Source organism: Filicampus tigris, chromosome 12 (genome assembly GCF_054856515.1).
Source record: "Filicampus tigris isolate MCC_2025a chromosome 12, RoL_Ftig_1.0, whole genome shotgun sequence".
Classification (NCBI taxonomy): Eukaryota; Metazoa; Chordata; class Actinopteri; order Syngnathiformes; family Syngnathidae; genus Filicampus; species Filicampus tigris.
In genome coordinates, this window is record NC_141228.1 from 17,999,913 (window position 1) to 18,016,283 (window position 16,371).

Sequence of the window (16,371 nt, forward strand, 5' to 3'; positions counted from 1 at the left end):
CCATGTGTTCTTGACAAAAGCCTGAATTAAACACAGAATCATTCACGATATTGTGAATACATTTAATTGTTAAAATACATCTCTTTGATGAACATTCATACATTTAGCAGGGTTATTCTTAATTTAGTACATTTAACTTCACATCTTCACTTGTAAATATTAACATCCTTCAGTTGGTGCTATTAATTAACAATATTTCTACTGAGAACAGATCAAGAGTCAATTCAGTCAATCAGTCCGACTGGACCGATTTGAAATGATATAAATGATATGTTGTGTAACAAAAGTGAACAGAAATTTAACTGGATCTTCAGAAAAATAAACAGAATCGGCTCAAAACACGGGTTGAAATGAAACCTACCATACAGGAGCTGCCAGTAAGAAACAAAACAATCACATATGACGTCACTTCCCACTCTAGACACCTCAAACAGCCTGTGAAAAGTGACAAGACAACTCAAAAAAACGTGAGGAAAAGGCAAGTTGTTGATGTTAGACATCACAGAGCAGCCCACTGGGAACTTTTCTTTCTTTGGCCAAAAGCATAATCGGGAGTGTAGCAGTAGTACCTAAAAGATTACATGAATTGGAGCTAATTAAACTGTCCCATGTTGTACAGCCATAAAACATGAAAAAAAAATCCAACATACAACATTATCAACAGTAAACAAAATGAGATGACAGTGAAAAAATGATATGGCTTTCAAGATCATAAGTACAGTGTGTGAATGTTAAAACGAGGAGTCTTTTCGTTTTGTTTTACGATGGAACCTCAAAGTCTTAACGCCCTAAAAGTGGTGCAATTTACACCTCAAGCCAAAAAACCCCCCCAATTTTTTCTGTTTTTGTAAAGTACAATATGATAAATACAATTAAATTAATAATGTTAAAACGTTTCTATAGGGGATAGAGACCGTTTGACCCAATTCATTCATATTGGGTTTCTTTGGGGTACTTAAGACGTTAATTGAAGACTAATGAAGGCAGTTTGTATGTCCTGCGTGAGTTTTTTTCAACTTCCCCTAGAGACGAGCAGTATGGGAATTCTGAGTGTGAATGCTCCTTTGCCTTTAAGTACCTTGCGATTGATTGACAACCAGTCAGCGCAAGGTGTACAGCGCACATTAAAATAGCTTCACTTTTTCTACATTTCATGTGATTGAAGCCTTATTTAACTCATTCACTGCCAGACATTTTCAGACCCTTTTTTACCCTAATTTGCCCCCTGGAAAAATGTTTGTAATTGCCTGTAGTTGTGCACTTATGTCGAAATGAAATTAATCAATTTCAACATAAGGTGGACCAGCTGTTCATGGGTTATAGAGACTGGGGGTCCTGCGAATAGCAAAAATCTGCGTATAATAATAATAATAATAATCATCATCATCATCATAAATGAGGTTGCTTCAATAAACAAACAAACAAAAAAAAATTTAAAAAAATAAATAATTCTGCATAAAACTCAAATAAAAGATAAATGTGCAGGTTCCAAACCACGACTAAGCAGGGGTCCACTATACTTCCTTGACAACAAGTTGCCACCAGTTGACGCCAAAGTGAACAGTTAAGTTTTTCAGCAAATAACGAAGAATAGGTTCTGGAAAAAAATATGATAATATAGCAAAAAGTGTGGAGGTACATAAGTAAATGTGGAAAAAGTGAAGCACTGTGACGCCTTTTCGGGAAGCACCGTACGGCGTGCGCCACTTGTCACTCACAGTGATGTAATGGATGGATGGAAATCAACCAGCACCAGCACTATGGAGGTTCCACTCGATTCAACTTTTTTTTTTTTTTTTTGGTTAAATTAGTTCACATCAAACATCACATACTGAAAGGATAGCACAGCCATCACTCACACGGTGCATTGGAGAAAGTGCGGAAGTTAATTGAATATTTTCGGACCGTCAAGAACGCATCATACGCAGAGAGGGAAGCATATTGCTGCAGAGTGGAGAGGAATACGTATTTGCTCTAGTAGACCAACACCAACGCACAAACTATTCAGAAGACGGAGAAGAGCGAGCCCAGCGCCAGACCCGTCGCCGCTCCCGCCAGCATGCCCATGGCCACGTCGCCGCCGTTGTCGCGCTGGCGCTCCTGGATCACCACGTGGTTGACGCCGGGCGCGGCGTAGCCACCTACCGGGTAAGAGAGCAGCAACCACCGGTTAACGATAATTGCACAATATCTAGCTAGTGTTTACGGCGATTGTTATTTTACTATATCTGAAAGTAGTATTTTGTGGACACAAATGAGCATTTTGTGCACATTCATTATGCCTATATGTTGCCAGTCAACAATTGCAACATTAGAATCTCAATTGTCCTTACAACCCACTAATGCAAAGATATTTAAACGTAGAGTGAAATTGATTTTTAAAAATTCCTAAAAGACCGTAACTAACAAATGGGGGGGAGGGGAACCGTTTTTAAGATGGACTTAAAAGCAAGTTTACTTGGGGCTGACTTCACTTCCATTGGCAACTTATTATTCCATGTGTGTAGCATAACAGTAAAATGCTGCTTCACCATGTTTGCTTTGATGACTTTCGATTGATTTTAGTAGTCCGCCTTCACTTCTCACTCATCACCCCATGTGTTCGTTACTAAAAAAAGGGTCTTACCTTGGTACTGATAAGGATAGGCAACGGCGAAGGGCTGCCCGTCGGCGGCGTACACGATCTGCGTCGCTTGCGGAGAAGCTGCGACATAATCTCCATACTGGCCCTGAGTGTAGAACTGATTAAAAAAGGACCATGAGAGTTATCACACGCCCTGGTGCAAGAATAATCATTGGATGACATAAATTGTGTCTTCACCTGGGGTGGGGGGGCGTATTCTGAGTATGGCGGCGGAGCGGAGGCCATCACCTCTGGCGTGAAGCCCACCTGAGGAGCCGTAACCATCTAAAGATGTCAAATTAAAAGCAGGAATGTCAGCTAACGACAAAGGCAGATAAATGCCTCGCCTTGTGCAATTCAGACCCAATCTCTGTGCAAATTGGGTTCAGCTTGGATGGCTGTTACAGTAGTCCCCAACTATAAGTGTTTTAAAATGTTGATGAACCCATTCACATTTTTTGTGAAACTATCCTCAGTTAGACAGTTTAAGAATTGTAATTTACTTTCTTACACAACACTTAGTGACCTTTTTTTTTGTTATCTTGCACTCGACAAATGCTCCAAAAACTAATACTAAAACTAATAAAAAGTAGACTAAGGGTTTTCTAAAAAAAAAACTAACAAAAAAAAAAAAAAAGCTAACAAACCTGCTGTAAAAACTAACTGGATTTCAAAAAGAAAAGTCAAAACAACATAGAAACTAACTATAATGAAAAATCTGAAATTATTGTAACAATGGCGTTAAATGTGTAAATATATATTTTTACAGTTCTGGAATTTAACTCCCGTGATTAACAAGGGATCACTGTAGTCTTAACATTTTTTTTTTTTAAATGGATAGAAACTACAGCAGATTTTTACCGTGTTAATTCTGGCATCCTGCAGTGCCATAGTCCATGCCCTGTAACGAAGAATAGAGGCCATTTTGAAACCGCAATCACCTTACCCCCCAAAAAAGTACCAGGAGTATTCATATTCAAATATTTTGGTACAGTAAGTGAAACTGCCTCACGCTCTAACCATGTCTACTCCGTAAACAATCAATGTGGTTCAGCTTCTGACTAGTGAATGTCATGCTAGCTTTTTAGTACGATAAATCTGTGAGCTCATTTGAAACGGAATCACGTGAACGTGAATGTCAGTGCATAAACAAAACTATGTATGATGTGCGTTGCGAAGAAATAGACACTTTTTATGTCGTGCTTTTCTAAAAATGAAGACAAACTATTGATGTTGCACTGTCCGAAAAGGAAGGCACACTTTTTGTGTTGTGCTTTGCAAAAAAGGAAGTAGCACTTTAGAGGTTAATTTCCTAAAAAAGAAAATTAACTATTGAGGTTGCACATTCCGAAAAAAGACTTTGGATGTTGGACTCTGCTCAAAACAAGACAACTGTCGATGTTGCATTTACATGAAAAGAAGACAAACTATTGATATTGCACTTTTCCAGGAAGTAGACAAACTATTGAGGTTGCACGTTCAAAAAACGGGACACTTTTTCTGTTGTTCTTTCCGAAAACGAAGACAAACTATGGAGGCTGCACTTTGCTAAAAAAATAAAGGAAAGTTGTAATTTCCTCAAAATAAGACAAACCACTGAATTAGCACCTTCCTTAAAAGAATGGCAAAACTGCTTAATTTGCATTATCTTAAAAAGAGCAACTACAGGTACAACTTAAATTATTATTTAAAAAAAATAATAAACTAGAAACTTGGCTAAAAAAATAAAGACAAACAATCGATGTTGCATTTTCTTAAATAAGACTAGCTAATGACGGTGCACTCTCCTAAAAAGAAGACAACCTCCTGATGTTTTATTTTCCTGCTAAGAAAAATGATATGCTGTAATATATTATAACATTGTATTAATTATATAGATTATTGTTATTTATTGGATAATTTACTGCTAGCCGTTTCATTTTAAAATGCTATGTGTTACTGTTTACACAAGTAAGAAGCACTTCAACATTTTGCATTTTGTTCCATTACTGTACCAATGTGAACATAACAGTCACCTTATAATTCAAAGTACAAAGTGCTTTCGTACATTTACACCCCTAAACTGTACACAACATCAAAAAAGAACGACCGAATGAGTTATGAGGGGTCTTACAGGGCATCATCTGCGCTGTCTGCACACAGGCTGATAACCCTTCCGTCCCTGCACACGATCTGCAGCAAAGCGTCGCGCGACTTCCCATCCGGAGGGTTCAACTCTGCAGCCCCGACACAGAAAGAGACGTCACGAACCAATTATGTAATCGCTGTGACATCCCGGGTTCAATAAAATGGTACCTTGACACGCTGTGGAACCGCGGATGTTGATGCAGTCCACCCTCATGTGGATGTCGTCCTCCATGTCCCGCCGCTGCTGGTCGTTGTAGAAGACCAGCCGTCCGTTGGACCACAGGTCGAACCAGTTCCTCTTCCAGCGCCGCAGTATGGTACCTGTCGAGTAGGTCAGACCGTTGGAGGGATGTACAGATAATTTGGTGCAGTACTTATGTACATTTTTCAGGTAGGGGTGCCTTTCAGAAGATATAAACTGACAAGTAGTGCTGTAATTGTGATACAATGACAGTTGTGTAAATGATGTTCCTTACTTTGCCTGTGGAGCCAGCCACTCTTCATCATAGCCATGTTGGAGGCACCTAAACACACGCACACAATTGTGCAATTTCACTTCATTTGTCCGAAAATGATTTATTTCCTACAAATAACATCACGTTGGTGACATAAAGAGCACCTTCTTCCACTAGATAGCAATTAAACTCGTTAAAGACCCGCTCTCAAATGTCTTGCTACTGTATTGCATGTTTGATTCTTTGTTGCTTTTTATCACTTCTTCCACAATGTATGTTCCTTTGATTCTTTGTTGCTTTGTACTAAAGTTCTCAAACGTATCACTTCCTCCACGGTGTCAGACGAGTCAGGTTGTGTGGAGTTATTCCTCTATCAATTTAGCGGTATATTATCGGTTTGTTGATGCTGAAAATAGTCGGACGCGATTGTACTGCTGCCTAGTACCACTCTGCCAACATTACTGTATCCACTTTTTTGTGGTATTTTTGTTTGGTAGCCTGCCATGAAAGTTTTTCTAATATAAAATACTGTTTGTGTTTTTAAAGATTGGACCAGTCACGTCAGTGTGGGTGTGGTGTGTCCAAACAAACCTTGTGACCACTGCAGCCTTTCCACAAGATGCCCTGGTTCTGATTTGTTCTGCGAGTTGTTATAAATTCAAGAGTACAAACACTGATACGAAATGTTTTTTTATGCTGTTTGATTGAGTACAAACGGCCTCGTTCACTCCACATTAAGCTGTTTCAAAAGGCATCTTAGATCATACCAGCGTGTCTTAGCTTATATTTAATAGACCCAATTGTCATTTTAGCGTTCAAACCATCGAAATGTGTCCGTAGCATACAAAATGTGTCAGTATTTCTGGTGAAAAAGTCGCACTTGCCTGGTTTGTTGTCGTTGTGGAAATGTTATGGAGGACTCAACTTGAAAACCCAAAAGCGGAAGTGAGATGTTTAAAAAAAAAAGAGTGAGCGATTAAAGATACCCTCCCCCTGACGAAAAACGCGAGCCACGTTATTTTAAAAAGTTTGCGTTAAACCTTCCAGCAGGCTTTAAGCGCGTCGGGTGACCGAGTGTGCTGGTTTATTCCGAGTCAAATAATTTATTTATTTATTTATTTATTCATTTATTTATTTATTTATTTCAATGACGTAAACCATCAGCTGACAGCTTTGGAAAGTGCCAGCAAATAAGAGGGCGTCTTCGTTTTAAGTGACTTGTTCCCTAAAGTAGTCACATGGAAACAATCATCCCTGATTGGTAGGCATGTTCAAATACCGATATACAGTATTGTTTAATATACAATACTGTATGTGCATCGCTTACTCGCCACTGCGCATGTGAGGAACGAGCGTGCAAAGTCGCATTCAATCGCACTTTCACTACAGTACCATTGTTTCCGCTCGCCACCATCCGGCGGTCGATCTAGTGTTGCAAAACAAATTACTACTGCGCAGTCAGTTTGGCAGCGCTAACGACGTGACGTCACATGTAGAAGCTTCACATAACTAATCCGAAATGGCGACGGCAATATATTTGGAACATTATCTAGACAGTGAGTATCTGTTACGCACAATAACACGAATACTTTGACAGTTTTGCGCCTATTTAAAGTTAACGTGAGGACTCATTCTCGTTATGGGCTGTAAAGTGACAAGCAAGTTAGCCCGCGAGCTAGTTTAGCATTTAGCATCCTTGCCTGTCGCCACTCTAAGTTAATAACATGTGAATTAAGTTAGCTGCGGCGTCGTAAAATGGTCAGTGACGCGTTTAAAGTGCCTGTTTAGACACGGAGCTTGTACAAAGTGTTATGTTTGCTGAATCATGTTTAATGCAGCGACACAACATGCTTTTGCAACCTGTTGGTTCTGTCAGCCGCCTTTTTTCAGTAACCATTTACGCGCCAGTCATATCTATCAAGTCTAGATCTATGCATTGTGTATGTATTTACAATCTAATAATACTATGTGACTAAATAAAGAAATAGAAATATTGTAAATAGCTGTCACTATTATGCATAGCAACTGTGTGAATTAAAAAAAAAATCTCCCATTAAGTAATGCATGTGTTATAAGATTTGTATATATTCAATAGGAATCAAACTAACAATCAATATCGTCTTAATTGGCAAAGTACACTCTATGAATTTCCCTCTGGCAGTTGGAGTCAATTAAAGTGCAATGCAAAACAACAAAAATCAAGAATGACTAAAAACTGTGTTTAAAAGACGTATGTTATAAGATTTGTTTATGTAAAGAAAGAAGCAACTGATGTACCTAAATCCTAAAATGTCATCTGCTTTTAGGTATTGAAAACCTCCCATGTGAGCTGCAACGAAACTTCACACTGATGCGAGACCTGGACAACAGGACAGAAGGTAATAACGTAAATCCGCGTATGCCACTTTTGGCCCTCCATGTCAGTTTTCGAGGCCTGCCAAACCTTTTCCTTGAATAAAGCAAAGAGAATTACACTTTGTGTATTTAAAACAACCTAACAATGTTTGCCTTTAAGGATGGCCCGCTAGCTAACAGTTAATAGAATTCTAATCAACATCCAAATATTGTAGAATGCAATTTTTGTAATCGCAAAGGCTGTGATTTGTTTATTAAAAACAATTCAATTATATGTGATAGATATGATATTGTTTATTCTAATAACTACTCATTTATTGCTTTTGTATTCTTTAAAAATGAATGGGGAAAGGACCTTGAAAAACGAATCTCATATTCAGTTGTAATATTAAAGGGGTGGGGGGGGGACACAAAATTGAATCCAGCCATTGCTAAATATTGTTTTACACTTGATGCAAAAATCTGCAAATATGTTGTCCTCACAGAAAAGAAGGTCGAGATCGACAAACTGGCCGAGGAGTATGTAGCCAAGGTGAAAAACCTGGCGTCAGAGCAACGGGTGGAGCACCTGCAAAAGATCCAGAGCGCCTACAGCAAGTGCAAAGAGTTCAGCGACGACAAAGTGCAACTGGCCATGCAGACCTACGAGATGGTTGGTACCAAACACTGTTAAATGATTAATAAGGCGTTTTTTTCTGCTTTTTTAATGAGTACAGTTGACTCTTGATCATGTGAGCATCCCGGGCCAAAGCAAGCATTGAGGTTTTGGATAAAGTGAGGATTTTTACAGCCTGTTTAATTGTAGTTGAGAACCGGGTGGTACTTGATGTAAAATTTGGAGAACCAGTGACTTTAGCGAAATCAAAAGTCAAACAGCCTCGCAGAGTGGCTTGTGTTTGACTTTCAAATCTCCACTGTAATTTGATTACAAAGCATTGAAACAAAACCAAGCGCGCAGGCAGAAATGCTTGTGTACTCTCTGCTGACACAGGTGGACAAACACATACGGCGGCTGGACGCCGACCTGGCGCGCTTTGAGAACGAGCTGAAGGAGAAACTGGAAGTGAGCGGCTATGAAAGCGCGGATGGACGAGCGCTGAAAAGTCAGTCAGTCAGTCGTGGAGAAGCCTCCATTTTGGACCAAATCGCACTTTATTCGAATTTTAAACTTTTTTTTTTTTGCCAACAGAAGCCGAGTCCCGCGGCCTCCGAGAGAAGCGTGGCTCGCGGGGACGAGGGAGGAAAGGCTCTGATGAGGATTCTCCTAAAAAGAAAAAGATAAAAAACAGGTTTGTTGATATATTTTCACATAACCATAACCAGCCTGTTTTAATAGGGTGTTTAGCTACAAATATTAAACAGTAGATGCAGAATATGGAGATCACAGAGAATCTCATCTGAATGGTCTTTAAGTGAACTTAATGTGCTTCTTGTCACCTGTGAATTTTTTGTTCTGATCGCACAAAATTTCTGACCCGCAGCCCGGACTTGAGCGACGCCCTCCTGCCCATGCAGCCGTCGGACGTGCTGGACATGCCGGTGGACCCCAACGAGCCCACCTACTGTCTGTGTCACCAGGTGTCATACGGGGAGATGATCGGCTGTGACAACCCCGACGTAAGCTCTCGCGTGACGATACGCTGATATCCGATATACCCTACTCACAAAAACGTCGAGATATTCGGCTTTCGGACTTCAAATTAGGGCTGAGCAATTAATGAAATTCAAATCTACGTAATAATCAGTGATTGTTGACCAGTTGGAGATGTACATTCAAAGGTTTAGAGAAGGTCAAATTAAATTTAGCAGTAAAGGTTATTGTGCATTTTCCGGTCAAAAAAGTGTTGACTATCCCTAACTTTTGTGAGTAGTGTATATCTAATATAATGCATCAAATGCATAAAACCCTTGTCGCATGTCAATTGCTCGTCGCCAGTGTCCCATCGAGTGGTTTCACTTCGCCTGCGTCGACCTCGCCACAAAGCCCAAAGGAAAATGGTGAGGAAGCGGTAATCGTCTTCACTGCATCCAGTTGATACTCAAACCAATTTTTCCTCTCTCAGGTTTTGTCCACGATGCACTCAAGACAAGAAGAAAAAATAAGAAAAAATATATCTATTATATTGCGGTAGTAAAATAGTGTGATTATATACAGAAATATATATTTTCGCGCCTCTTCATACAAGCTTGCTTAAAAAGACCTCAAGTGGATTTTGGAGTGTAGCTACAAGGGGTGTAACGGTACAGCAAAAATCATAGGTTCGCTACGGACCTTGGTTTGAAGGTCGCGCATCGGTTCACATTGAGTACGGTGAGGGAACAAAAAGCACAATATTTGGGTCAACAGGAACATATTTAATGGCTTAAAATCAAACATAAATACAGCAAACTGTTAGCAGTAAATTCTCCAATAAATGAAAGAATCCCAAATATATAACAGCTTAAGTGGATCTGCAACATCATTAGTTTTTCTCTATTGGAAAGACAAAAACTTCTTTTTTAGGAAAAGTTTAATAGTCAATAGTTTGTCTTTTTGGAAAATTGCAACATTTTTTTTTGTTTTTTTTAGAAAGTCCAACACCAATAGTTTGTATTCTTTTGGGGAAGTCCCAAATTAATACGCTAGTTAGTCTTTTTGGGAACGCACAGCATTTATATTTAGTGGAACATTAGTAATTTGTCTTCTTTTTAGGAAAGCCCAATATCAAGTTTGTGTTCTTTGTATGATGTGCAACCTCAGAAATTTGTCTTCTTTTTGGGACAGTGCACTATCAATAAGTGTGAGATCAGTAATTAAGTTTTCTTTTTAGTATAGTTCAACATAATTTTACGGTAATCACATCTGTATGATGCCGCAGTTTGACATTCTGCCAATAGCATATCGCTAGCCACAGGCTGAGCTGCAGTCTTTTTGTTTACGTAGTCGACTAGAGCAGGAGGCAGTCACCCTTACAGAATACGATCCGTGCGGGAACGCGAATGTGCCGTACTCATACATGTACCGTTACACGCCTAATAGCTCCAGTTGAGCATTATCACACTGAGTAGCTTTCAAACTCACTTGCCATTTGTGCACACTGGGGTTATTTTATAATACGGGCCCCGTAACAGCCAGCATTTCCCACCTTCAACGTACTATAACAAGAGTGATGCAATGACGGAACACGAGTATTAAGTGTAACACATTGATGCTCACTTGTACAATTGCAGCTTCTCCAATTATTGGACAGTCTACTTTGCTTGTAACATAATTTAGGATACTTGAAAGTTCAATTTATGAGAGTTATTTTTTATAAAAGCCTGCTGAGAAATTAAGCTTCTTTTTTTTTTTTTTTAACGTCCTCACTGAGATTTGTGGCGGTGAATTGTAAAGAGTGTCAGATATTTCGTTGACCTACTACCTCCAGCACTGATGTTTAAACAAGATCAGATCTGCTCAAACCAAACCCGTAAAACGTGACGTTCTTCGTTTCATTTAGATTTTTTTTTTTTTTTCACAAAAATAAATTAATAAAAACGTGACCTTGTTGAATGTATTGTGGTACTGGTGGTCAGTGGTATTAAAAGCACTTTTGATGAGCGTTCCCCTTTTAGAGGTTTGACGTTGCAAAGTTTATATTAGTAAATCACATTTCAAACCTCTGACTATATGGAAAAAATATATCCGTTATTTGTCTAATTTTTGTGGGGGTCTTGTCCACTAACAAACCGCTTAACCCGCTTTAAGTGTCTTCTCTCATGGTCGACTGTGAACGCAAGTCATGCAAGCCACAGATAAAGAGCCAAAGGCAATGTATTTTGTATATTCAATATTTTATACATCAAATAAATGTCCTCTGTTATTAATCTGTTGTCTGTCATTGTGTAAATATTTTTTTATATATAACAACGAGACAATTTAAGAGCTGCAACAAAAATGGCACTGTTTAGGTCATATATATATATATATTTATTTATTTATTTATTTATTTTACTCCGCGGCGGTGTATGAAGTTCATTCATAATCCCAATTTGTCAATTTTGATCCTTGGAAAAATGTCTCCCTTTTAAGAGGTCAGTGGTCCCCAAAAAACGTGAGAAGCCCCGTTCAACAGCATTTCAGTTCGTCAGAAATTGCATTGGCTATACGCTTAAAATCCATCATCAGATTCTTCATCCCAGCTGCATTGCTCGTCGGCCGACTTGCCAAAGTCCACCTCCAGGTCGTAAACAAAACCGGGGTCCTCTCTGTGCGTGCGGTTCCTCTCGAAAAGCGCGTCCATGTGGCTTTTCTTGCGAGCCAGCACGTCGTCGTCCAGCTTGTTGAGGTCCTCGTCCGGGTCCACCCGCAGCGAGGCCAGGCTACGCTCCAAACAGATGCCCTGCAGGTGGTCGCGCAGGATGATGTGCAACCTCTCCAACTGTTTTATGGAAACCCCCTGCAGGTAGTCCTTGTGCCGAGGGTGGTTTTTCAGCCTTTCAGCGGCCAGGCTGTAATCTGTAATGAGTAAAATAGTGGATTCCTTTTCTGTCACTTTTATGTGACATGTATGATATTTTTCTCACGTAAAATATAAGCAGTAATAAATAGCAGAACCTACCGGAATACTGAGAGAAGTTTCGCACGGGAATTACTCGTTTTCTCACTTTGTTGGTCTCTGTGTTTTCATAAATCAACACTATGGAAGGTGGACTGAAGCACACTCCGCAGCGCTTCGCATCGAAACGCATGTTTGGTCAATTGTTTCTCAAAATACTTTAAAAAGGCACGCCGATAGGATTAAAACACATCACGCATTACATATGACGTCTAAATAAAAATTAAGACTGTTACATTGCAGGAGTTTAGCCTAGTAGCTTCGCAACAGCCACTTAGATTAGGACCCTTCTCTCTTATCGCCAAATCATGCCTGAATTTCATATTAAAAAAACCAACGATGAATGGAAAAAATTCCTGATGTTCATACTTGATGCTTAGTGTGTTTCATAATGTTATTTTGTCCATAAATAATTCTTGACATGATGTTGTTGCTTGAAGGTTTAGTTATAATTATTTTTAATTGGGCACCACTATAGCCGCCCTAATGCTACAAAGGGTCCTTCGATTTACACTTCCGCAAACAAATTAAATAGGCATTCTATTACATTTGTTGCTTAAAATATAAAATTACTAGAAGTATTTGATGCATTTTACACTTTTCTATCCAACTGTGACAACGACTTTATTAACATGTCTTTATTTGCCTGTGAAGGGTAAGAAATGCCGTCATATCTGTTATCTTCAGACCTCGTAGTAACCAGAAAAATACTCATGAATATCTTCTCTGTGTCTTTTAACACCACTTTTATTGTTTTTCTGTAGGCGAGAGCAGTTGCGCTGCTCTAAAGCAGTGGCTCCAGTCAACTACAGTTTCACTAGAGATCAAGAACAATGGTTTTCACAGGTATGAATGTGTTTCTTCTCTTAAGGTTTACAAATTTAACAAGACAAGGGAGAACACCAGCGTCTCTTTGGTTTTTGATGTGAATGCTTTAAAAATAATTACGTCATGTTTGTTTTAGGGAGGTAGAGACGACAGTTGAGCTCCAGCCTGGTGATGCGTTCATCGACGTCCGAATTTTGCTACTTCAGACATGGCCCAGTGGGGTCTATGTGGACCCCTACCAGCTTGCTTTCCTGAGCGATGCAGTTGATTGGCAGGTAAGTACAAACAGCACTCACTTTCTGTCTTACCAATACTGTACTGTTACCAACTGCATTTATAATTGTTTATTTGTTTTCATTTGACAATTTATTTCATGTTATTGGACAAAGTTTGTCTTTAGAATAAAGTTGTAATATTACAAAAATTTTTTAAACTGCAGTATTTGAGAATACATTTGTAATATGAGTGAGACAATCAAAACATTGTTAGAATGAAGTTGTATTACAACAACAACAAAAAACTATGTTATGAGAATAAAATGTAATATTACAAGAAACACAATCTACCGATACATTTTATGAGAATACAGTAGGAATATTATGAAAAAATATATATATAAATTTTAGGACTTACGTTGTAATAGAAGAAAACAAATCTATTAATAATAATCAATAGTAAAGTAATATTATGAGAATGATTATAATTACAGGAATGTTGTATACTTGATCAGAAAAAGTCATAGTATTCATATTGTTTTTTCAATATCGCATGCTATTATTCAAATTCAATATTCTTTTTCGCCCAAAATACAACCAAACTGCACTATAATGTACATTTAATTAATACTTTTTTTTTCTCTTGTAAGTGTGGCCTTGTTACTCTGTAGCAGTAATTGTTTATGTATTTATCTCTGTCAGATATTAGTGGACTCCGCCATTGACCTGGAAGTGCCTGCGCACAAGACTTCCGGATTCATCACCTACGTTTATCCTGCCTTCAGTGCACAAACCCCCGGCGTGCTCAAAGTTAGCATCCCCATCCACGGCCGGTATCACCAGCCTTCCTTTGGCGGGAAAACTTCGGAATCCATCGCCATAGAACCCCCAAAGCTGCTTTTGCGCACGGAGAAATGTAAGTAGTTGTGTTTACACGGAAAGAGCCATACAGCAAATGTTCATCATTTGACGCTTTTTTAAAAAAAAAATTATTTTTATTTTTTTCAGGTTCACAGCTGGATGATTTGGAGCCTCACACGGCGACGGAAGCGCCCTGTGACGTTGACAATACGAGTATGTGTCTGTGGGTTCAAGTACAACAGAAGCAGGTGATTCGCTTTCAGATTTCATGCCAATACAGTTGTAGTATTACCTGGAAAACATATATTTTAAGAGAATGAAGTTGTAAAGATTTTTTATTAAATTACTATAATAAGGTGGCATTGTAACAAGAAAAAAACAACAATTTATGACAACATTTTTTTGTAATGTTACAACGAAAAACATCTAAATTTAAGGACAATAAAGTTGTTTTACTACACGGGGGAAATTAAACTTTTTTATGACAAAGTGGTAATACTATGAAAAGACTTATGAGAGAATGAAATGACATTTTAGGGCAATATGTTTGTGATATAAAAACAATAAAAAAATATATGGTGAAAAAGAATATGACCTGAAACCCTGGGGAAAAATAATTCTGAGTAGAAAGTTGTATACTAAAATAAAAACTAATACATTTTATGAGGATAACGTTTCAATATTATGAGAAAAAATAATAATTCCACCTAACTGTTCCATTTCCGTGGTTCTGTTGGACTGTCTTCCCACAGAGGCCTGACGACGAGACCTTGCATTTACCAGTGGGCGACGGGTCTCTGGTGACACCCGTGTGCGGCGTGACGCTGGCCGTCACCATGATCTGCTGTCTGGCGCTGTCCAAATACATATGGAAGCATCGGATTTTTTAAAACGCCACGGGGCTTGCTGTCTGTTTGTTTCACGTTATAGTGTGTAAGTACAGATCTATGCAAACAATAATAGTTTTGCTCAAATTAGTTTGGATTATTAATAATAGTAATAATAATAATAATAGTATAATAAGAGTGCGATGAAGTGATGACGCTTCTCACGATTAATTTGGACGCATTTTTCTGTAAATTGCCAGACAAAATGGTTTTGTAGACTTCAGACTTCATTTTGATGCTATATGAGTTAGTGCAAGTAAGGGTCATGCCATCAAAAATAAAATGTGAGTCACTTTAAGTTAATTTAAAAATGTCTGTTCCAATACTTTTGCTCACTTGAAAAATGGGCGGCTTAAAACAAAAGCTTCTCTTTCCTGAGTTGTTTAACACATCTAGATGAATAGCACGTCATGAATGCTGGAATTCTGAACATTTGTCTCATTTTTTGATCTGGGACCCAGATGTCTTCATTATACGACAAAAATAAAAGAATTGATCTTGCCGTTCCAATACTTTTGGAGAGGACTGGATATTTGATGTCAATGGATAACTTTAACTGGTTCCCCTTTCTTTGGAATTCTCTTAATCTTCTTTACGGGCAAATTGGTTAATGCGACAAAATGAGTAGTAATGTGTGAAATTCTTTGCACTTTATATATGTTTACAAATTGCGGCAACAGTCAAAGCACTTCCTGAATCAGCTCTGGATCAGGAAGTGGTTACAGCTGTGCTGCGATTTATTAACGTACACTAATCACAAAAAGTTAAATATGTCCACAAATGGACCAATAAGTTGACTAGTTTGATTGAAATTAATTTTTAAACAGTCATTTTCATCTAGTTGTTGTTTGACATCATGAGGTGAAGACCACAACCAACCTAATCTCATCATTGCGAGGCTTCGAACAGGATGTTCTCAGAAGGAAGTGGCCACTGAGGTTTGTGTCACAATCTCATCATCAGATTGCAACAGAGACTGGATGAGTCACAGAAAGGTTTATCCTCGACATTTTTATGGATCAATCACCTGCTGTGAAGTTTACTATTTAGCTCCTTGTTAGAGAACAGCAAGTTGTGCAAAAGGTACAGAAACATTTACCAAATGGGCAAGTGCATTCAAAGGATTAGAGACGTCAAATTAAATTCACTTGTAAAGGTTACAGTGCAGTTACACAGTTACAGTTAATCCTGAAATTTCACCCACCCCGCACAATATTCCAATTATTTTGTGTGTAGTGTTATCATACATAAAACCTTATTGTCATGAAATATGTTTTTTACCTCAATGTGTTCTAAAAGATTTCTCAAATATAGTATCTTCATCTAAAAAAAATCTGATATGAATCTAGATTGTTTTCTTTTCTGAAAAATATTTTCTCAAATAAGTATTTAGCTCTTTTTTTTTTAGGTCAGGTTACGACTTTTTTCATGACTCGGACTATG

The 16,371-nt window shown here is 38.4% G+C and overlaps 4 protein-coding genes across 5 annotated transcripts; 2 read left to right on the forward strand and 2 right to left on the reverse strand.

The window, feature by feature from the left end:
* Nucleotides 1-41: 41 nt before the first annotated feature.
* On the reverse strand, nucleotides 42-6,323 carry plekhb2 (pleckstrin homology domain containing B2). Of its 2 annotated transcripts, none has more exons than XM_086046906.1 (8): nucleotides 6,090-6,323; nucleotides 5,227-5,274; nucleotides 4,919-5,071; nucleotides 4,737-4,839; nucleotides 3,485-3,524; nucleotides 2,822-2,908; nucleotides 2,627-2,741; nucleotides 42-2,141 (listed from the first exon to the last, which is right to left on the reverse strand). In XM_086046906.1, the coding sequence occupies exons 2-8, from the start codon at nucleotides 5,261-5,263 to the stop codon at nucleotides 2,005-2,007; spliced, it is 672 nt and encodes a 223-aa protein (XP_085903032.1). In that variant the 5' UTR covers nucleotides 5,264-5,274; nucleotides 6,090-6,323; the 3' UTR covers nucleotides 42-2,004. The 2 variants fall into 2 exon arrangements, with proteins under 2 accessions (XP_085903032.1, XP_085903033.1); XM_086046907.1 differs by lacking the exon at nucleotides 6,090-6,323 and adding an exon at nucleotides 5,797-6,071.
* On the forward strand, nucleotides 6,254-11,406 carry ing5a (inhibitor of growth family, member 5a). The gene is made up of 8 exons (XM_086046905.1): nucleotides 6,254-6,761; nucleotides 7,512-7,583; nucleotides 8,046-8,212; nucleotides 8,552-8,663; nucleotides 8,750-8,849; nucleotides 9,042-9,177; nucleotides 9,497-9,558; nucleotides 9,624-11,406. Exons 1-8 carry the CDS (start codon nucleotides 6,725-6,727, stop codon nucleotides 9,661-9,663), a joined length of 726 nt encoding a protein of 241 aa, XP_085903031.1. The 5' UTR covers nucleotides 6,254-6,724; the 3' UTR covers nucleotides 9,664-11,406.
* On the reverse strand, nucleotides 9,895-12,443 carry cep19 (centrosomal protein 19). Its single transcript, XM_086046908.1, has 2 exons — nucleotides 12,141-12,443; nucleotides 9,895-12,037 (listed from the first exon to the last, which is right to left on the reverse strand). The coding sequence occupies exons 1-2, from the start codon at nucleotides 12,268-12,270 to the stop codon at nucleotides 11,691-11,693; spliced, it is 477 nt and encodes a 158-aa protein (XP_085903034.1). The 5' UTR covers nucleotides 12,271-12,443; the 3' UTR covers nucleotides 9,895-11,690.
* Nucleotides 12,444-12,617: 174 nt separating this feature from the next.
* On the forward strand, nucleotides 12,618-15,530 carry pigx (phosphatidylinositol glycan anchor biosynthesis, class X). The gene is made up of 6 exons (XM_086046904.1): nucleotides 12,618-12,792; nucleotides 12,902-12,983; nucleotides 13,102-13,240; nucleotides 13,883-14,096; nucleotides 14,189-14,289; nucleotides 14,794-15,530. Exons 1-6 carry the CDS (start codon nucleotides 12,723-12,725, stop codon nucleotides 14,929-14,931), a joined length of 744 nt encoding a protein of 247 aa, XP_085903030.1. The 5' UTR covers nucleotides 12,618-12,722; the 3' UTR covers nucleotides 14,932-15,530.
* The last annotated feature ends 841 nt before the right edge of the window (nucleotides 15,531-16,371 follow it).